General features: G+C 44.8%; 1 protein-coding gene across 1 annotated transcript in view; it reads left to right on the top strand.

The window, feature by feature from the left end:
* The window catches only part of LOC121867644, a 31,341-nt gene that overhangs the window by 5,806 nt on the left and 1,973 nt on the right, over positions 1-23,562 (top strand). The window contains exons 4-10 of the mRNA XM_042367661.1: positions 3,679-3,787; positions 4,798-4,945; positions 11,546-11,795; positions 14,205-14,362; positions 16,749-16,833; positions 18,270-19,744; positions 20,303-20,446. Coding sequence (XP_042223595.1) covers positions 3,679-3,787; positions 4,798-4,945; positions 11,546-11,795; positions 14,205-14,362; positions 16,749-16,833; positions 18,270-19,744; positions 20,303-20,446 — 2,369 coding nt within the window. The remainder of the gene's footprint in view (positions 1-3,678; positions 3,788-4,797; positions 4,946-11,545; positions 11,796-14,204; positions 14,363-16,748; positions 16,834-18,269; positions 19,745-20,302; positions 20,447-23,562) is intronic.

Raw genomic sequence — 23,562 nt, 5'->3', positions numbered from 1 at the left:
GGATGGAACGTAGACTACGTTGGTGAAAGTTTTAAAGTGCCTTGAGGTGCCTCCTGTATGTGACCCATGTCTCGCTGCCATATAGCAGGGTGGGGAGGACCACTGCTCGATATGCATGCAACTTTGTAGATAATTTCAGCTCCCTACAGCTGAATACACGGGTATGGAGTCTGCCAAAAGTTTGAGATGCACATCTGATCCGATGCTGAATCTCTTCATCGATGTCCCCGGTGGTGGACAGGTGGGAGCCGAGATACTGAAAGTGGGTAACATTAGAGAGGGTAGTACCGTTAAGCTGAATGGAAGGTGGAGGTGTGGCTGAACCAGGGGCAAGTTGAAGGAGAATCTGAGTCTTACGTACTGTACATTCACCTAAAGGCCGACGTGTGCATACGCATCTGCATAGGTGTTCAGGATCTCCTGTAGGTCGTGTTCAGAGTGAGCAACAAGAGTGAGGTCGTCTGCATACTGAAATTCAGTAATGTAAACTGCCGACATCTTTGTTCCTGCCTGGAGTTGTCTTATGTTGAAAAGACCTTTCATCCGGTACTCGATGTTCACCCCGTTGGCTAAATTGGCACTGGCACGAGTAAGAAAGGCAGCCAAGAAAATGGAAAAGAGAGTTGGTGCCAGTACACACCCTTGTTTAACCGCTGTTTGGATGGGGAAACTCTGACTGGGTGCCATTGTGCAGGACACTGCCGTTCATGCCATTATGGAGTTGCCTCACAATGGCGATGAATTTTGGTGGGCAGTCAAAATGGCTGAGGGTCCACCAGAGGGCTTCCCTGTTGACCGAGTCGAAGGCCTTGGTTAGGGTGATGAAAGCCATGTACAGGTCATGACGCTGTTCTCTGCACTTTTCCTGTATCTGGCGGGCAGCAAAGATCATGTCAGTGGTGCCACGTGATGGTCTAAAACCACATTGAGATTCTGGGAGAAAGTTTTCCGCCTCAGGAAAAAGTCTGTTTAGGAGGACTCGGGTGATAATCTTGCGAGATCCCATGGTAGTTGCCAAAGTCTGACCGGTCTCCCTTGTTCTTATAAATATTGACAATGGAGGCGTCTTTAAGAGCTTGGGGGATTTCCTCCTTTTCCCACATATTCTCCAGGAGAGAGTGGAGACGGCTGGTAAGCAGAGGTCCTCCTGCTTTATACACCTCGGCTGGGATTCCTTCAGGCCCCGAGGCTTTGCTATTTTTCATCTGTTTGATGGCAGTAGCTACCTCATCCAGGGATGGAGGATAGCTGAGGTGGGTCAGCTCTGGATGCTGAGAGACCTGCTGGGTAGTCAGGACATCCACAGCAGTGTTTCAGTTGAGGAGTGAATGGTAGTGCTCTTTCCAGCGCTGAAGTAGGCCTTCATCATCTTTAATTATATGGTTACCGTCTGATGAGCGGAGGGGGGCACGTTTATCATCGACGAGAACATTCATTGACGGGTCATTTTCATCAAACCAGTCCTGGTGTATTCCTTCGATGTGGCCGAGGGTCTCTACAGGTTTTTGTCATGACAGTGTCGAGAATATCCCATTCGTCACTGGGATTTGGGTTGTTTGTTGTCGGGTTGTTTATCAGCCCATGTTCGCGCTGCTCTCTGAAATCATGTGCTACCGCTGGATCATCCAGACGCTTAGTGTTAAAACCTCTTATGGAGGCTTGTTGCCTTCGCCGTTTTGGGGCGACGTGAAGTGAGAGCTTGGCTCTGACGAGTCCATGATCAATGTCACAGTGGCCTGGCTCGGGTGATGAGGACATCTCGGCGATCTCTTTCTCTGACAGTGATGTTGTCAATGAGATGCCAGTGTTTGGATCGTGGGTGTTGCCACAATCCTTTGAACTTGTCAGCCTGCCTAAACAAGGTATTGGTGATAGTGAGGTTGTCAGCAGCACACTTGCTGAGGAGGAGTAGGCCGTTGGCATTACACTTGCCTAGTCCATTTCTCCCTACGGTTCACTGCCAAATGTCAGCATCTCTGCCAACTCTGGCATTGAAGTCACCAAGGAGCACAACCTTGTCTTTTCTGGGGATAGAGGTTAGCACTCTGTCGAGGTCAGCATAAAAGGCCTCCTTGATGTCATCCTCTGCATCCAGTGTTGGGGTGTACGCACTGATGAAGAAGGCATGACGTGAGTGCTTCAGTGGGACTCGAAGCGTCAGGGGAGCTCATTGATCCCAATAGGCATTTCAGTTAGCCTGTGTATGATGCGTTGGCGGATGGCAAAGCCAACTCCATAAATGCTGTTTCTCTCTGCAGCAGGCTTACCCTTCCAGTAGAAGGTATAGCCTGACCCTGTTCTGTGAGTTGGCCCTCGTCTGGGAGCCGGAACTCATTGATGGCTGCTATGTCGATGTTATACCTAGTCAGCTCGTTTACCACAAGGCCAGTTCTTCTTTCAGGACGCTCATTTGTGCCAGTATCCAGAAGGGTCCTGACATTCCATGTTTTTGTTTGGATCTGTTCTTATGATTGTGTTTTCGACCGCATAAGGCTGACCTTACTGGGTGCGGTTACCCAGTCAGGTCGGACTCACACACGGACACACCTGAAATTTACTTCCATTTGATATAAAGTTCAATTTGCCCGGACATATATTTCCACGTTTTTTTAAGAGTTTGTTTAATAACTTTTTGGGATAGAATAAAAATGCAAAGTAAAACACACACACACACACTCACACAGATATGTTGAAATACCAGAGTAAAAATAGACGCATAATAATAGACTTCTGTTTTTTAATCTCGCTACACCCGCGTAGAGTAAATAGTGGTTGCATGACCTGCCTGAACCCAACCCAACCCAACCCAAGGACTGAAATTGATACCAAAACACGTTAGAACAAGTGAAAACCAATCAGAACACACCATGCCCTTGAACGTGTGGTTTCTGCCAAATTGCGGCCGCCATATTCGACAGGTGATGGACAGGGAATGATTCATGTGTCTCTCACTAAGGTAAATTGATTCCTATTTTTATACAGAGGAGAATCAGAGTATGTTGAGGTGACCTGGTAATGGGAAGGAGGGAGGGTGGGAGAGATGGTGAGAGGAGGAAGAGTTGGTGGGAAGGAAGGATGGCGGGAGGGATGGCGGGAGGGAGGGTAGAAAGAGAGGGATGGTGGGAAGGAGGAAGAGAGGAAAAATAGATGGAAGAGAGGAGTGCAGGGAAGAATGGAGGATGGCCTCCAGGTCACATCGGTCCTCTAGAACACATGGCCTCCAGGTCACATAGACCCACAGGTCACATAGGCCCCAGGTTACATAGGCTCCCAGGCCACATAGGCCTTCTAGATCACATATGCCCTCCAGGTCACATGGGCCGTCCAGGTCACATGGCCCCCCAGGTCACATAGTTCCTCCAGGTCACATACAGTAGTTCCTCCAGGTCACATATGCCCTCCAGGTCACATATTTCCTCCAGGTCACATCATTTATGGTTTTATTGTCTTATTTAACTCTGTTAGTATTGATGTTCCTACGTCGTTCTTTGTTGTCACCATTGTTTACAGAAGTGTTGTTTACTTCACCATTGTTTACAGAAGTGTTGTTTACTTCACCATTGTTTACTGGCGTGTTGTTTACTTCACCATTGTTTACAGAAGTGTTGTTTACTTCACCATTGTTTACAGAAGTGTTGTTTACTTCACCATTGTTTACTGCAGTACCCTCTCTTACAGGGACCCTGGCCAACATAACAGCTGTGTCTATCTTGAATGTTATGCACAATGCCATCACCTTACACAAGCGGACGGTGGGGGCCAAACAGCAGTGCCAACCCAGTCAGAGGTCAGTGTACAGGTGTTGTGTCAGTGTACAGGTGTTGTGTCAGTGTACAGGTGTTGTGTCAGTGTACAGGTGTTGTGTCAGTGTACAGGTGTTGTGTCAGTGTACAGGTGTTGTGTCAGTGTACAGGTGTTGTGTCAGTGTACAGGTGTTGTGTTAGTGTACAGGTGTTGTGTCAGTGTACAGGTGTTGTGTCAGTGTACAGGTGTTGTGTCAGTGTACAGGTGTTGTGTCAGTGTACAGGTGTTGTGTCAGTGTACAGGTGTTGTGTCAGTGTACAGATGTTGTGTCAGTGTACAGGTGTTGTGTCAGTTACAGGTGTTGTGTTAGTGTACAGGTGTTGTGTTAGTGTACAGGTGATGTGTCAGTGTACAGGTGATGTGTTAGTGTACAGGTGTTGTGTTAGTGTACAGATGTTGTTAGTGTACAGGTGTTGTGTCATTGTACAGGTGTGTGTAATTACAGTATATACACTACTTAATGTCTCACAGCTGTACATGCAACCCGTTGCAGCATAACATGATTAACATCTGTCATTGACCTTTAGCACCTGTTGTTGTTACTGTGCAGGTGTTTATTACAGGTGTTTCTTGCTGTAATATATACTTTGTGCATCTGTTACAGGAATAAGGGGTTAGGTTAGGTCAGGTGAAAGTTAAGGCAGGTTAGATTAGGTGAGAATTAAGCTACAAGATTAGGTTAGGTCAGGTCAGGTCAGGTCAGGTCAGGTCAGGTCAGATCAGGTCAGGTCAGGTTAGGTTAGGTTAGGTTAGGTTAGGGGGCTAATCCTCAGATGTTGTGCCGTTGTTGACCAAGACCAAACAGCTGAGATGAAAACTTGTCATATGTAAACTTGTGATATTAGTTATTGTGTAACGCTGAGTGTGTGGGAGAGGCAAGATGTGTGAGAGAGAGAGGTGGATATAAAATTGAACTACAGTTAAGTAACATAAAGTGTGTATATGTACAGTCAAGTAACATAAAGTAACATAAAGTAACATCTTCTCTCACAGACTCCGCCAGTGTCGCTCTCACTGTCTCCAGATATTAAGTTCTCGTGTTCTGTTGTTTATGACTCACTGCCCGGCCATCCAATCACAACTCGTAGAGGAGAATAGACTTCGCTCATTGGTTGCCGCCCTCGACACCACACATGACCCGGTGAGCTCCCAAATTCAACCTACTCATATTGTTGTTTTGGGCCTAATGAAGAATATGTGGGTTTTATTGGTGTATTTTTATGTATATTATGAATATTATGTATTTTCTCAAGGTAATTTACACACACACACACACAATGCATTTTACTGTTACTTTGTATACTGTGTGTGTGTGTGTGTGTGTGTGTGTGTGTGTGTGTGTGCTCCTGCCTCACCACATAAATCAACTCACACACAGCCATCATCCGGCTCATCATACCTCTCATCATCATCAAAACCCCTATACCCCCATAAGTCCCATGGCGACGGACGAGTGGCGACGGGGACAGGCAGAGATGACTGCCGGGAGTCTCTAGTCACAACTCTGCACATGGGCGGCACAGATAAGATGGTCGTTTATGCACTGGGATCTAGGCAGCAGTGCAACCCAGTCCTGCCTGTGCGACTGAGCAGCCCTTACGAGGAGCCACTCTGCTCACCCCACATGGGGAGGGGCTAGAAAAGGTGCCCTAAACATAACCTGCCTAAAGAACCAACCTGACTGGGCAACCGCACCCAGTAAGGTCATCCTTATGTGGTCGACAACACAACCAAAATCACAGATCCAAACAAAAACAAACCATACAACCTCTTGTGGTCGCTGCATGGACTGTGAGGACCCTTCTGGATACTGGCACAAATGAGCGTCCTGAAAGAAGATCTGCCCTTGTGGCAAAAGAACTGGCTAGGTATAACATCGACATAGCAGCCATTAGTGAGTCCCGGCTCCTAGAACGAGGGTCTGGCTACACCTTCTACTGGAAGGGTAAGCCTGCTGTGGAGAGAAACAGCATTTATGGAGTTGGCTTTGCCATCCACCAATATCATACACAGGCTAACTGAAATGCCTATTGCGATCAATGAGCTCCCCTGACGCTTCGAGTCCTGGAATCACTCACGTCATGCCTTCTTCATCAGTGCATACGCCTCAACACTGAATGCAGAGGACAGGAAGCCTCAGAGTGCTAACCTCTATCCCCAGAAGACAGTTGCTCAATGCCAGAGTTGGCAGATATGCTAACATTAGGCAGGAACCGAAGGAGAAATGGACTAGGCAAGTGTATATATTATTTAACTCACTATCACCAATAACTAGTTTAGGAAGGCCGACAAGTTCAAGGGTTCGTGGCAACACCCACGATCCAAACATTGGCATCTTATTGACTACGTTATTCTCAGAGAAAGAGATCGCCGAGATGTCCTTATCACCCTTGCCATGCATGGCCCAGACCACTGTGACACTGATCATCATTTATCACGGCCAAGATATCACTTCACTTCACCTCAAAACGGCGAAGGCAGCAAGCCTCCAGAAAAGGTATTAACACTAAGCGTCTGGAGGATCCAGTGGTAGCACATGATTTCAGAGAGCAGCTCGAACATGGGCTGATGAACAACCCAACAACAAACAACCCAAATCCCAGTGACGAATGGAGTATTCTTGACACTGTCATGACAAAAACCTGTAGAGAACCTCGGCCACATCGAAGGAATACACCAGGACTGGTTTGATGAAAATGGCCCGTCAATGAATGTACTCGTCGATGATGAACGTGCTGCTTTACCTGACTGGCAGAACAACCCTCAGTCTCACACCAAAGCTGATATCTTTGGTAAGAAGAAAGTAGTGGCCCAGTGGGAATTTTGCAAACTAAAGAACAATTGGCTTAAAAATAAAGCATGTGAAACACAAAAATTTACATATCAACAAAAGACGTGCGAATCTTTCAATTCCACTAAAACATTTAATTGGCCACTCACTCGTGGTGCAGCCCCCCTCCGCTCATCTGACGGTAACTCCATATTTAAAAACTTTGAAGGCCTCCTTCAGCACTGGAAAGAGCACTACCATTCACTGCTCAACTGAAACACCGATGTGGATGTCCTGACTACCCAGCAGGTCTCTCAGCATCCAGAGCTGACCCACTTCAACTATCCTCCATCCCTGCATGAGGTAGCTACTGCCATCAAACAGATGAAAAATAACAATGCCTCAGGGCCTGATGGAATCCCAGCCGAGGTGAATAAAGCAGGAGGACCTCTGCTTACCAGCCGTCTCCACTCTCTCCTGGAGAATATATGGGAAAAGGAGGAAATCCCCCAAGCTCTTAAAGACGCCTCCATTGTCAATATTTATAAGAACAAGGAAGACCGGTCAGACTGTGGCAACTACCGTGGGATCTCGCTGCTCTCTGTAGCTGGCAAGATTATCGCCCTAGTCCTCCTAAACAGACTTCTTCCTGAGGCGGAAAACTTCCTCCCACAATCACAATGTGGCCTTAGACCATCACGTGGCACCAATGACATGATCTTTGCTGCCCGCCAGATACAGGAAAAGTGCAGAGAACAGCGTCGTGACCTGTACATGGCCTTCATCGACCTAACCAAGGCCTTCAACTGGGTCAACAGGGAAGCCCTCTGGTGGACCCTCAGCCGCTTTGGCTGCCCACCAAAATTCATCGCCATTTTGAGGCAACTCATGATGGCATGAATGGTAGTGTCCTGCACAATGTCACCCAGTCAGAGTTCTTCCCCATCCAAAGAGGGCTTAAACAAGGGTGTGTACTGGCACCAACTCTCTTTTCCATTTTTTTGGTTGCCTTCCTTACTCGTGCCAGTGCCAATTTAGCCGGCGGGGTGGACATCAAGACGACTCCAGGCAGGAATAAAGGTGTCGGCAGCTTCCATTAATGAACTTCAGTATGGAGACAACCTCACCCTTGTCTCTCACACTGAACACAACCTACAGGAGATCCTGAATTCTTATGCAGATGCATATGCACACCTCGGCCTTGAGGTGAATGTACATAAGACTCAGATTCTCTTGCAACCTGCCCCTGGTTCAGCCACACCTCCACCATCCATCCAGCTTAACGGTACTACCCTCTCTAATGTTGCCCACTTTCAGTATCTCGGCTCCCACCTGTCCACCACCGCAGACATCGATGAAGAGATTCACCTTCGGATCAGGTGTGCATCTCAAGCCTTTGGCAGACTCTGAAACCGTGTCTTCAGCTGTAGGGAGCTGAAATTATCTACAAAGTTTCATGTATATCGAGCAGTGGTCCTCCCCACCCTGCTATATGGCAGCAAGACACGGGTCACATACAGGAGGCACCTGAAGGCACTTGAAAACTTTCACCAACGTAGTCTACGTTCCATCCTCCGAGTTCGCCGGGAAGACAAGAGAACAAATGCCAGTATTCTTGCTGACACCAACTGTAGGAGCATCGAGGCTACCATTATCCATGAACAACTACGCTGGACTGGCCATGTTACCCACATGGACGACAGTAGACTGCCAAAGCAGCTACTTTACGGTCACCTAATGAATAGTAAACGTAACGCTGGCGGCCAACTGAAAAGGTATAAGGATAGTCTTAAGACAAACCTGAAAAGGTGCCAAATGGACCCCCTCACCTGGGAGACGATTACTGCACACCGTAACGCTTGGAGGAGCACCACACGAGGAGGTGTCAATACTTTCGAGTTGGCCCAACTGTATACCGAGGCAGACAAGCGCCAGCGCCGGAAAGACTCTGCAGCCGCCCCTCCCGCACTAGATGTAGCCCCCCACAGGTGCAACATCTGTGATGCACCCTGCCGGTCCCGTATTGGCCTCTCTAGTCACCTTAAAACTCACCAACGAAGGTGACACCCTTAATAAGTCATACCAAAACCTATCAAATTATATTATAGTCGAGAATATATCCCCCGGAACCACTGCTGGATCTTCTGGAACTTTCTCATCGTCCCATAATACACCAAAAATGGCGGAAACTCATCTAAGGAAGGAAGGGGGGAGGTAGAATGATAATATTTCATTATTTTTTGTATGGATGGGGTAGGGAGGAGGTAAGGACGGAGGGTAAGGGTTGGTAGGTAGGGTCTGACGTCAATAAGGGAGGCTGAGGGAGAGAGATGGGCTCTATCTCATTATCAAGGTTCTGTTATGATGGAATGACTGATAGGGAGTCTCGACCTGGTGCCTCTGCTGGTGTATATTAATAACACTGGCAACTCAATCGAAAGTTGCCAGATGCTGTTTTTTGGTGGTGAATTTTTTAATAGTAATTTTATTGGCAAAGATTATTATTATTATTATTATTATTATTATTATTATTATTATTATTATTATTATTATTATTATTATTATTATTATTATTATTATTATTATTATTATTATTATTATTATCGTTTTGTTGTTGTATAATTATTAAGCTGTAGCTATTCACCCATAGACGGTTGAAATAGCCTGGTAGTCTATACAGCCGGGACTTCTACAAAGTTAGCCAGGCTATTTAACTGTAAACCATAAACATTAGCAACTGTATATCTGCAACTAGACCCTAGTAGCCTTGAACTAGTGGGACCTGCCTGTAGACCTGTATGTAATGGAACCTCGATATAACGGACTTCCCTTCCATAATAGTTCGTTAAATGGAGGTTTTACTTGACAAATACCAATATTTTACCTAAATTGATTGACTCTCCTAAAACAGTCATTTATCTCTCTCAACATTGGGCCAATACAGTGCTAATCCATTTACTCTCGTCAGGTCAAATTTGGTCACAGTTGGAGTAATGGTTAATGGTTTAAATGGTGATTTTTGGTGAACTTGGTTAATGGGTTTTGGGTATTAATTGGTGGAAATTGATGTTAATTGGATGATAGAAATATGTCAGGAGTTAATGGGGGAAATAATGGGTTGATGGATACAATTCTGGTGGTAATGGGTTAAGGGGAGAGTATCAGGAATTTTTTAATAGGTAATGGGGATGATATATTTCGTTAATTGGTTCATAATCTATGGTTCTGGTGGTAATGGGTTAACAGGAATATCTGGGTTTCTAGTCACTGTCAGTAAAGGTTGGCGTGAAGATAATGTACTAGTCCCCTTCACTTCTGCATTTACTGGGGCTCGTCATATAGCCTAGGTACAGTCCCCTTCACTAGTGTGTTTACAGGGGCTCGTCATATAGCCTAGGTACAGTCCCCTTCACTAGTGTGTTTACAGGGGCTCGTCATATAGCCTAGGTACAGTCCCCTTCACTAGTGTGTTCACAGGGGAGGCTCCATATAGCCTACAGTCCCCTTCACTAGTGTGTTTACAGGGGCTCGTCATATAGCCTAGGTACAGTCCCCTTCACTTGTGTGTTTACAGGGGCTCGTCATATAGCCTAGGTACAGTCCCCTTCACTTGCGTTTACAGGGGCTCATCATATAGCCTAGGTACAGTCCCCTTCACTAGTGTGTTTACAGGGGCTCGTCATATAGCCTAGGTACAGTCCCCTTCACTAGTGTGTTTACAGGGGCTCGTCATATAGCCTAGGTACAGTCCCCTTCACTAGTGTGTTTCGCCTAGGGGTCTCTCATATAGCCTAGGTACCCCTTCACTAGTGCCAGGGGCTCGTCATATAGGGGCAGGGGCTCGTCATATAGCCTAGGTACAGTCCCCTTCACTTCTGCATTTACAGGGGCTCGTCATATAGCCTAGGTACAGTCCCCTTCACTTGTGCGTTTACAGGGGCTCGTCATATAGCCTAGGAACACTCCCCTTCACTAGTGTGTTTACAGGGGCTCGTCATATAGCCTAGGTACAGTCCCCTTCACTTGTGCGTTTACAGGGGCTCGTCACCCTGTACCTAGGCTATATAACGATCCCTGTAAACACACTAGTGAAGCGGACTGTACCAAGAGTATATACTGTACTTATTAAAGGCAGTTATTATAACCTAACCTAACCTAACCTGACCTAACCTAACCTAGCCTAGCCTGACCAGTGACCACTCTAACGCTAAAACCTACACCTCACCCTGTAGGTAACCTTCAGGTGAAATAAACTGATGGTGTCTATTCTTCAGGTAATTCGATATCAATTCCTATCTTCCACCTCACAGTTGTTTATCAGTTTAGATTCTCTCTAGATATACGAGCATTAACATGATATAAAGCCACCAACATTCAACATACAACCATCAACATACAACCACCAACATACAACGCCCAACATACCACCACCTAACCTAACCTAACCAGACAGGAAGACGTATGTTTGGTCATTAAGGAGAAGGCTGGTCGATACATCACCGCCGATGTAGTTGGCATTGTTAGAGTCTAAATCAGTAGCCCTTAACTTTTGTGATACATTTTTAGTAATGATCTATCTTGGAGGTATTGGAGGGTGAGGAGGTATTGGAGGGTGAGGAGGTATTGGAGGGTGAGGAGGTATTGGAGGGTGAGGAGGTATTGGAGGGTCAGGAGGTATTGGAGGGTCAGGAGGTATTGGAGGGTCAGGAGGTATTGGAGGGTCAGGAGGTATTGGAGGGTCAGGAGGTATTGGAGGGTCAGGGAGGTATTGAGGTCAGGTAATGAAGGGTCAGGAGGTAATGAAGGGTCAGGAGGTATTGGAGGGTGAGGAGGTAATGAAGGGTCAGGAGGTATTGGAGGGTGAGGAGGTAATGAAGGGTCAGGAGGTAATGGAGGGTGAGGAGGTAATGAAGGCTCAGGAGGTATTGGAGGGTAACCTAACCTTAACCACCTCTCTCTCTCTTTCCACAGCAACTCTTATGTTCAGTACTACAAGTGGTGGCAACATTAGGACTCAACCCGCACTACCACCAGGCTCTCCTAGCTGCTAAGATACCTGACGCCCTTACCCAGCTCATCTTGCCTTCCGATGAATGGTTCTACACTAATCACTCCACCAGACATGCTCGCTATGTTAAGCATCACGCGGCACGGACTTTGGTTTATCTGGGTTTACAGCATCGTGTCAATCATAGAGTTAATGTTTATGATTTGTTGTTAGGTAAGTGTGTGGGTGTGGGTGTGGGTGTGTGTGTGTGTGTGTGTGTGTGTGTGTGTGTGTGTGTGTGTGTGTGTGTGTGTGTGTGTGTGTGTGTGTGCACCAGACTAGTGTTTGGGGACAGCTCCGATATAAATAAGAAAGTGTTTATTGATTGCGTGGCAAGAAAGAAGAAAGGGAGGATATTGAGCTGTATGGCCAGGTAGCATCACATACTAAGCTGTATGGCCAGGTAGCATCACATATTAAGCTGTATGGCCAGGTAGCATCACATATTAAGCTGTATGGCCAGGTAGCATCACATATTAAGCTGTATGGCCAGGTAGCATCACATATTAAGCTGTATGGCTAGGTAGCATCACATATTAAGCTGTATGGCCAGGTAGCATCACATATTGAGCTGTATGGCCAGGTAGCATCACATATTAAGCTGTATGGCCATGTAGCATCACATATTAAGCTGTATGGCCAGGTAGCATCACATATTAAGCTGTATGGCTAGGTAGCATCACATATTAAGCTGTATGGCCAGGTAGCATCACATATTGAGCTGTATGGCCAGGTAGCATCACATATTAAGCTGTATGGCCATGTAGCATCACATATTAAGCTGTATGGCCAGGTAGCATCACATATTAAGCCATGGCTGGTAGGTAGCATCACATATGAGCTGAGGCTGGTATCACACAATTGAGCTGTATGGCCAGGTAGCATCACATATTGAGCTGTGGCCAGGTAGCATCACATATTAAGCTGTATGGCCAGGTAGCATCACATATTGAGCTGTGGGCGTGGTAGCATCACATATTGCTGTGCCAGGTAGCATCACATATTGAGTCATGGCCAGGTAGCATCACATATTAAGCTGTATGGCCAGGTAGCATCACATATTGCCTCCTCTCTCACAGGAGTCGACCCCCCTCACGAATACGTCTCGTGGGCCACAGTCTTTTCTGCTTGAGTTATGTAAAGTAATTCTGTAGACCGTTTTTCTAGGTCTAATTGTTGGTCATTTTCAGGTCAGTTTTTGAGTTGGTTAGTTTAGGTGTGGGTAGGTAGGGATGCCTCACCGCTGACCCATTATCCGGGTTAAGGGAAATGATGATAATAATTAGGAATCGTGTGGGGTCAGTCAGAGGTGTGGCGACCCTGGTCAAATCAGTACAATATCATAGGGGACATACTCTCAAAAGGGCCGACTATGGTCTTCTCCCAGTCAACGATAAAGTCTATTATACTCATTAGTGTAGCTGATCACCTCTACATACCTGAGGAAGAGGTAATTTATTCTAATCTAATTTACCTTTTTTACCTCAGGCCACAATTACCTTACCTTTGTATCGGTGATTTGCAACACATTCTTCTAGTGTGTGTGTGGGTGTGTGGGTGTGTGTGGGTGTGGGTGTGGGTGGGAACTGTTTTTAATTAAGAGTGAAATATATAGTTGAACTGGCAAGGGATTACATTGCTATCATTTTGAATTTGAATATAACGGTTTTAACGGTCAGTCGTTTTAGTTGGATATTGAAATCACTATTTAATGGACAATATAGAGATGGTAGTTCGTTTTATTGGTGGTTCGTTAGATGTGAAGCCTTTATCTAACGGGTTATATGGAGAGAAGTTCGTTATAGTGAGGTTATACTGTATACAGATCTTTGTGAGGCAGAAGTATTTTAATTAAGAGTGAGAGACAGTTCAGTTGGCAGAGAAATAAAACGAACATTATTTTCAATTTAACGAACTTTATTTTGAATTCAACGAACTTCATTTTGAATTTAACGAACTTCATTTTGAATTTAACGAACTTTATTTTGAATTCAACGAACTTTATTTTGAATTTAACGAACTTTATTTTGAAATCAACGAACTTTATTTTGAATTCAACGAACTTCATTTTGAATTTAACGAACTTTATTTTGAATTTAACGAACTTTATTTAAATTTAATACATTTATATAATATTTAATATACCAGGTATTTTGTTTATTTAAGTAATATGTTTAATATACAGAATGTTATTTATAACTTGAATATAACCTTATTAAAGCTTATCTTGTTTTAATTCAAATGTAACAGTTTTAACACATTTTAATTCAAATGTAACGGCTTTTAACACATTTTAATTCAAATGTAACGGTTTTTAACACATTTTAATTCAAATGTAACGGCTTTTAACACATTTTAATTCAAATGTAACGGTTTTTAACACATTTTAATTCAAATGTAACGGCTTTTAACACATTTTAATTCAAATGTAACGGTTTTTAACACATTTTAATTCAAATGTAACGGCTTTTAACACATTTTAATTCAAATGTAACGGTTTTTAACACATTTTAATTCAAATGTAACGGTTTTAAAACATTTTAATTCATATGTAACGGTTTTTAACGGTTTTAACGGTTCCAGACGAGGCACCTCCACCAACGCCTCTGGGGGAGAGTTCTGAGGACGACTACATCATGATGACGTCAGCCCCGCCTCCCATAGTGACGTCACACGAGAACAAGAAGGTCTTGGGCATGTCAGTGGAGGGCATGGTGCTGCATACCCTCAAGACCTTAGAGGTAACTACCATAACTACCATCATTACCATAACTACTATCACTACCATAACTACCATCATTACCTTAACTACCATAACTACCATAACTACCATAACTACCATCACTACCATAACTACCATAACTACCATCACTACCATAACTACCATAACTACCATAACTACCATCATTACCATAACTACCATCATTACCATAACTACCATCATTACCATAACTACCATAACTACCATAACTACCATAACTACCATAACTACCATCATTACCATAACTACCATAACTACCATCATTACCATAACTACCATCATTACCATAACTACCATCATTACCATAACTACCATCATTACCATAACTACCATCATTACCATAACTACCATCATTACCATAACTACCATCACTACCATCACTACCATAACTACCATAACTACCATAACTACCATCACTACCATCACTACCATAACTACCATAACTACCATCACTACCATAACTACCATCACTACCATAACTACCATCACTACCATAACTACCATCACTACCATAACTACCATAACTACCATAACTACCATAACTACCATACTACATCATTACCATAACTACCATCATTGCCTTAACTACTATCGTACCTTAACTACCATCACTACCATAACTACCATCATTACCATAACTACCATAACTACCATCATTACCATAACTACCATCATTACCATAACTACCATCATTACCATAACTACCATCATTACCATAACTACCATCATTACCATAACTACCATCATTACCATAACTACCATCACTACCATCACTACCATAACTACCATAACTACCATAACTACCATCACTACCATCACTACCATAACTACCATAACTACCATCACTACCATAACTACCATCACTACCATAACTACCATCACTACCATAACTACCATCACTACCACTAACTACCATCACTACCATAACTTCCACCGTCACTACCATCTACCATCACTGCATCACTACCATCACTCTCATCACTACCATAACTACCATCACTACCATCACTACTATAACTACCATCACTACCATAACTACCAATCTTTCTCATAACACCATCACTACCAACTCACCTTAACCACCATCTCTCAAACTACCATCACTACCAACTACCATCACTACCATAACTACCATCACTACCATAACTGCATCACTACCATAACTACCATCACTACCATAACTACCATAACTACCATACCTATTTTCAACACTACTACGATAGAAAGAGACAAAGTTTGTGATATATAATAATTATTAATCCCCAACCTAATCTAACCCGAGAACATTAACCTGTGATAACTTTATCCATTACAGTCCCTTAACCTAAACCTAACCTATCCTGAGAACATTAACCTAAGATAAGTTTTAACCATTGCAGACCCTTAACCTAACCTAACCTGCTCCCACAACATTAACCTAAGATAAGTTTAAACCATTACAGACCCTTAACCTAACCTAACCTGACAACATTAACCTAAGATAAGTTTTAACCATTACAGACCCTTAACCTAACCTAACATTAACCTAAGATAAGTTTTAACCATTACAGACCCTTAACCTAACCTACTCTCAGAACATTAACCTGTGATAACTTTAACCATTACAGACCCTTAACCTAACCTACTCTCAGAACATTAACCTGTGATAACTTTAACCATTACAGACCCTTAACCTAACCTACTCTCAGAACATTAACCTGTGATAACTTTAACCATTACAGACCCTTAACCTAACCTACTCTCACAACATTAACCTAAGATAAGTTTTAACCATTACAGACCCTTAACCTAACCTACTCTCAGAACATTAACCTGTGATAACTTTAACCATTACAGACCCTTAACCTAACCTGCTCTCAGAACATTAACCTGTGATGCTTTAACCATTACAGACCCTTAACCTAACCTACTCTCAGAAGACATTAACCTATAAGCCCAGTAACTTTAGCCGTTACAGACCCTTAACCTAACCTACTCTCAGAACATTAACCTGCTTGATAACTTTAACCATTACAGACCACATAACCCTATACCTACTCTCAGAACATTAACTTGCCTTGATAACTTTAACCATTACAGACCCATAACCCTAACCTACTCTCAGAACATTAACCTGTGATAACTTTAACCATTACAGACCCTTAACCTAACCTACTCTCAGAACATTAACCTGTGATAACTTTAACCATTACAGACCCTTAACCTAACCTACTCTCAGAACATTAACCTGTGATAACTTTAACCATTACAGACCCTTAACCTAACCTACTCTCACAACATTAACCTAAGATAAGTTTTAACCATTACAGACCCTTAACCTAACCTACTCTCAGAACATTAACCTGTGATAACTTTAACCATTACAGACGACCACTACAGCCGGCATGACTCCAACAGGTGAAGGCTGGAACAACATGGACTGGATGTCAGACCCCAGCGAGGTGACAAGAGGTCAGAGCTCTAAGGTTTATACCCACACGTCTTCTTCTCACTCACTCGATGGCTCACTTATCCTGCTTCTTGCTGTGTTTGTGTGCTGCTTGTGTGGTGTTTGTGGGCTGCTTGTGTGGTGTTTGTGGGCTGCTTGTGTGGTGTTTGTGGGCTGCTTGTGTGGTGTTTGTTTGATACTTTTATCATGCTTGTTTGTTTAATTAATGTACCTTCTGTTCTGCTAGTAGGCTATTCTTATGGTTCTTATCATTGCTTGTGCCTTGCTTGTATTTTGTGTTTGTGTACTGTTTTGTGGTGTTTGTGTGATGCTTTGTGGTGCTTGTGTGTTGTTTTGTGGTGTTTGTGTGGTGTTTGTGTCTTTCTTGTGTTTGTGTGGTGTTGGTGTCTTGCTTGTATCTTGTTTTTGTGTGGTGTTGGTGTCTTAAATGTATCTGAACACCCCCCCTTGTCTCCTCCCTCTCCCTCTCTTGCCTCTCACCTCTCCTCCCCTCTGCTCCCCCTCTCTTGCCTCTCACCTCTCCTCCCCCTCTGCTCCCCCTCCTCCCACTCGTGGGAACCCAATGATGTATTAAAGATTTCTCTTGGTACAATTCCTCAGTATTGAGCTAATCTTCTCCTCTCTTGCCCTGTCACCTGGGCCCCAGTCTTGTGGGCCCCAGTTTTTGTAGGCCCCAGATCTAGATTGACCCAAGTTCTATTAGGCCCCAGTTTTAAGGCCAGTCTTATTGGGCCCCAGTCTGGATTGACCCAAGTTCTATTAGGTCCCAGTCTTTAAGGACAGTCTTATTAGGCCCCAGATTTAGTGGACCAAAGTTCTCCTAGACCCCAGTCTTATTACGCCCTAGTTCTATTGGGCCCCAACCCTAATAGATATCAATTTTTATAGGCACCATTCCTAATAGGCCCCTAGTTCTTATTGACCTCAGTCCTAATAGGCCCCAAGTTCTCATTGACCTCAGTCCTAATAGGCCCCTAGTTCTCATTGACCTCAGTTCCTAATAGGCCCCTAGTGTGTGTGTGTGTGTGTGTGTGTGTGTGTGTGTGTGTGTGTGTGTCGTAGCGCAATGACTCCTGTATTGTGTGTGATGTTATGAACGCATGAGAGCCACAGTGTGTACAGTACCTTATTAAGCAGCTGCCATATTGTATCGTATAAATTAACTTCCTTAATATATTCTTCACTTTCTCCTATAGCAAAGTTAATATTATACCCTGTATAATATAGTATAATAGTATCATCAGTAGGTGTTGTTACAGGTGTAGTGTTACAGGTGTAGTACTGATGTAGGTGTTGTGTTACAGGTGTAGTACTGATGCAGGTGTTGTTACAGGTGTAGTGTTACAGGTGTAGTACTGATGTAGGTGTAGTGTTACAGGTGTAGTACTGATGTAGGTGTAGTGTTACAGGTGTAGTACTGATGCAGGTGTTGTTACAGGTGTGCGGGGGGTCGGGAAGAAGGTCTCATCGAGGGAGGACGGCCCCATAGGTCGTCGGTTTCTCTCGTGCCTTATGCTGGGTCTGCCGCTGGTGCTCCACCCGGTCATCTTTCTCCGACTCCTGCTCCACCGGCTCCTCACCTCCATGCACCACCTCACCAAGTGGAAGTCTTGCACCTCCCGCTCCTCCTGGACCTCCCACTCCTCGGAGCTGTGGCGTGCACGCTCCCGCACCTCCTCCTCCGAGACGGATGCCTCCACACTCCGCAAGAGGCGGAGGGTCAACCTCACGCTGGATTTTGCGGAAGCTTGCCCCGAGGAGCCGGCCTTTTCGCCCCCAGAACGTGGCCAACGGAACCGACCTTCCCCGGCCGTTCATCGAGCTAACAGTGAGGAGGCGCCGTGTAAACACTACCACAGGAAGGCGTCCACACCAGGAAGTGCTCTCTCGGGGCCGGCGTCCAGCCGTAAGTTTCGCAACACCCTGGTGGAAGCTCTGAGCACCACAGACGTGAGTGTCACCCTCCAGCAGCTGCTGCCCTCTAGACTGAGGGCCTCAGACTCCCACTACTCCACCAGTAGCTCCTCCAAGGGCACCACACCGTCTGGCTCACCATCGTTCTTCCAGAAAAGAAGCTTTAGGTTCTCCAGCCTCCACAAGAAAAGGTCCAAGTCGGTACACGATCAGATCAACTCCTCTGGGTCGACGCCCAACATCTCTCAGTCCCGTGACGACCTGACCCTGTGTGAGGAGGATATTATGGCCTTTCAGCGGCAGCTACAGAACCTGCCATCTTACGAGCGCATCGATGACCAGGACGTGCACACGCCGCCGCCCTTCAGACAACGGTCACGGTCGGTGCCGCGCGTCACCTTCGAGAGCATGTCGACCCTCCTGGTGCCTCGGCCAACACCCATCAGCCGCTCGCCCACCGCCACCTCCGAGCTGCACACAGGGCTGCTGTCGGCCCAGCTGACTCTGCCACCCAGCCCTCACCTGTCACCCACTACTCACCTCTCGCCTCATCACTTCGCCTCCCCTCACCTCTCACCGTCTCACTCAGCCCACAACATCGCCTCTTCCACGCCACTCCACTCACCTGGCATCGGGTCACCACGTAACCTAGGGTCACCGGTCTCCTCGCACGTCTCCCCGGTCTCACAAAGACCAAACTCCCCATTCCTGTCTCCTGGCTCACCTTACTCCCCACACTCTCTATCCTCCCCACGGCTACGCTCCCCAGCTCTCTCTCCCATCACACCCCCGCGAAACTACGCCACCATGTCTGGGGCAGATGAGGCGCCGCTGTCCGCCCTGCCCTCCAACCTTCAGGCGGGCGGGGAGGACCTTCGTGGTGTGGGGTCGTCTCGCTCCAGCTCCGTCACCCCCACCAGGTACCGACGGTTTGACTCCCCGGTATATATAGTGGTGGACATCCCTGCAGTGCACCGAGCTGTCCTGCTGTGTGTTGAGGTGAGAAGCCTGTCCTAACCTAACCTAACCTAACCTAACCTAACCTAACCTAACCTAACCTAACCTTGTCTTCCCTAACCTAATCTTGTCCTCCCTAACCTAATCTTGTCCTCCCTAACCTAATCTTGTCCTCCCTAACCTAATCTTGTCCTCTCTAACCTAACCATGTTCTTCTGCTTACCTCAACTCAACCCTCTTGTTCATGATTATCTGTATGTTGCAGTGATCGTCCAATAGGTTAGGTTAGGTTAGGTTAGGGCGGGTTAAGGTAGATTAGGTTAAGTTAGATAAGGTTAGATCAAGTCAGGTCATGTTAAATTAGGTTAAAGTTCAATTAAGTTAGATTAACTTCCAATAAACTAGATCAAAGTTAAATTGGGTTAAATTACATTAACTAGGGTTAATAGATTACATTAATTTAACACAGATACATAACCGACCTATTATATTACAGGAGTGGCTACAGTCAGGTGACACAGATACATAACCGACCTATTATATTACAGGAGTGGCTACAGTCAGGTGACACAGATACATAACCGACCTATTATATTACAGGAGTGGCTACAGTCAGGTGGGGTACAGGTGGAAGGCAATCCCACTGTGGTCCGTGAACTTGGCGAATTCCTGACGAGGGTGGCACAGTGTGGAGCCCCTTATCAACAATGGTGTGACGACCTGCGCTCACAGTGGAACATCACGGTCAGTAACATGTGTCTGTGTGTACGTGTTTATGTACTTGAATTGTCCATAAGTGTCCTTGATTCGTCCTTAGGTACTTAATAGTGTGCTGGGGTCGTCCTTAGGTACTTAATAGTGTGCTGGGGTCGTCCTTAGGTACTTAATAGTATGCTGGGGTCGTTCTTAGGTGTATAGTGTACTTGATAATGTAATATGGTACTTGTTTCCTCTCATGTCCTTAGTGTAGGGGAGAGGTGTACTTTATAGTGGAGAGAGAGAGAGAGAGAGAGAGTTATGATGACAGGAAAAGAATGACAACAATTTTGAATCGGAAGAAGAATTTATCTGTTACATAAGATTATGGTAATAACTGTGTCACCCTAGCTGGTGTGTGGAGAACATACATACATACATACATACATACATACATACATACATACATGCTCTGTCCTAGACCACCGTAATGTGGCACTAAGGGTTAACATCACTACTAAGGGTTAACATCATTACTAAGGGTTAACATCACTACTAAGGGTTAACATCACTACTAAGGGTTAACATCACCACTAAGGGTTAACATCACCACTAAGGGTTAACATCACCACTAAGGGTTAACATCACTACTAAGGGTTAACATCACCACTAAGGGTTAACATCACTACTAAGGGTTAACATCTCCACTAAGGGTTAACATCACTACTAAGGGTTAACATCACCACTAAGGGTTAACATCACCACTAAGGGTTAACATCTCCACTAAGGGTTAACATCTCCACTAAGGGTTAACATCACCACTAAGGGTTAACATCACTACTAAGGGTTAACATCATTACTAAGGGTTAACATCACTACTAAGGGTTAACATCACTACTAAGGGTTAACATCACCACTAAGGGTTAACATCACCACTAAGGGTTAACATCACCACTAAGGGTTAACATCACTACTAAGGGTTAACATCACCACTAAGGGTTAACATCACTACTAAGGGTTAACATCACCACTAAGGGTTAACATCACTACTAAGGGTTAACATCACCACTAAGGGTTAACATCACCGCCTAGGGTTAACATCACCACTAGGGTTAACATCACTACTAGAGTTAACATCACACCTGGGGTTAACATCTCCGCAGGGTTAACATCACCACTAGGGTTAACATCACTACTAGGGTTAACATCTCACTAAGGGTTAACATCACCACTAAGGGTTAACATCACCACTAAGGTTAACATCTCACTGAGGGGTTAATCTCACTAGGGTTAACATCTCCACTAGGGTTAACATCACCACTAGGGTTAACATCACCACTAAGGTTAACATCTCCACTAAGGGTTAACATCTCCACTAGGGTTAACATCACCTAAGGGTTAACATCTCCACTAAGGGTTAACATCACTACTAGGGTTAACATCACCACTAGGTTAACATCTACTAAGGGTTAACATCTCCACTAAGGGTTAACATCACTACTAAGAGTTAACATCACTACTAAGGGTTAACATCACTACTAAGGGTTAACATCACTACTAAGGGTTAACATCTCCACTAAGGGTTAACATCACTACTAAGGGTTAACATCACTACTAAGGGTTAACATCATTACTAAGGGTTAACATCACTACTAAGGGTTAACATCACTACTAAGGGTTAACATCACCACTAAGGGTTAACATCACCACTAAGGGTTAACATCACCACTAAGGGTTAACATCACTACTAAGGGTTAACATCACCACTAAGGGTTAACATCACTACTAAGGGTTAACATCTCCACTAAGGGTTAACATCACTACTAAGGGTTAACATCACCACTAAGGGTTAACATCACCACTAAGGGTTAACATCTCCACTAAGGGTTAACATCTCCACTAAGGGTTAACATCACCACTAAGGGTTAACATCTCCACTAAGGGTTAACATCTCCACTAAGGGTTAACATCACCACTAAGGGTTAACATCACTACTAAGGGTTAACATCTCCACTAAGGGTTAACATCACCACTAAGGGTTAACATCACTACTAAGGGTTAACATCACCACTAAGGGTTCATCTCCACTAAGGGTTAACATCACACTAAGGGTTAACATCACTACTAAGGGTTAACATCTCCACTAAGGGTTAACATCTCCACTAAGGGTTAACATCACTACTAAGGGTTAACTAAGGGTTAACAACTAAGGGTTAACATCTCCACTAAGGGTTAACATCACCACTAATCACCACTAAGGGTTAACATCACCACTAAGGGTTAACATCACACTAAGGGTTAACTAAGGGTTAACATCACATACTAACAAGGGTTAACATCACCACTAAGGGTTAACATCACCACTAAGGGTTAACAACTAAGGGTTAACATCTCCACTAAGGGTTAACATCTCCACTAAGGGTTAACATCACCACTAAGGGTTAACATCACTACTAAGGGTTAACATCACCACTAAGGGTTAACATCTCCACTAAGGGTTAACATCTCCACTAAGGGTTAACATCTCCACTAAGGGTTAACATCACCACTAAGGGTTAACATCACCACTAAGGGTTAACATCACTACTAAGGGTTAACATCTCCACTAAGGGTTAACATCTCCACTAAGGGTTAACATCTCCACTAAGGGTTAACATCTCCACTAAGGGTTAACATCTCCATTAAGGGTTAACATCTCCACTAAGGGTTAACATCTCCATTAAGGGTTAACATCACCACTAAGGGTTAACATCACCAACACAACGCTAACTCAACCCCTTGTCTAACCCCTCATCTAGCCCCTCATCTAACCCCTTGTCCAGCCCCTCATCTAGCCCCTTGTCTTGCCTCTTGTCCAGCCCCTCATCTAACCCCTTGTCCAGCCCCTCATCTAGCCCCTCATCTAGCCCCTTGTCTTGCCTCTTGTCCAGCCCCTCATCTCACCCCTCGCCCAGACCCTTGAAAGGTATCGCTGGGTGGGGCTTCTTCCTCGGCCATTACCCACACTACACCACCCGAGTCCTCACCTTTTTTTTTTCAGCGGGAAGGTTTATTATTTGTAGCACGGGGAGGTCACCAGGTCGCTGTAGAGCCTTTAACACGTATGCAGGGACTCGCTTCTCCCTTCAAACTCCTCGGTGTAGTTTTCTTATTGGCTAGTCCCG

This window comes from Homarus americanus, unplaced genomic scaffold (assembly GCF_018991925.1).
Source record: "Homarus americanus isolate GMGI-L3 unplaced genomic scaffold, GMGI_Hamer_2.0 scaffold46583, whole genome shotgun sequence".
Lineage (NCBI taxonomy): Eukaryota > Metazoa > Arthropoda > Malacostraca > Decapoda > Nephropidae > Homarus > Homarus americanus.
The sequence above is the reverse complement of the archived record's forward strand: the minus strand, read 5'-3'. Positions and strand labels throughout refer to the sequence as shown.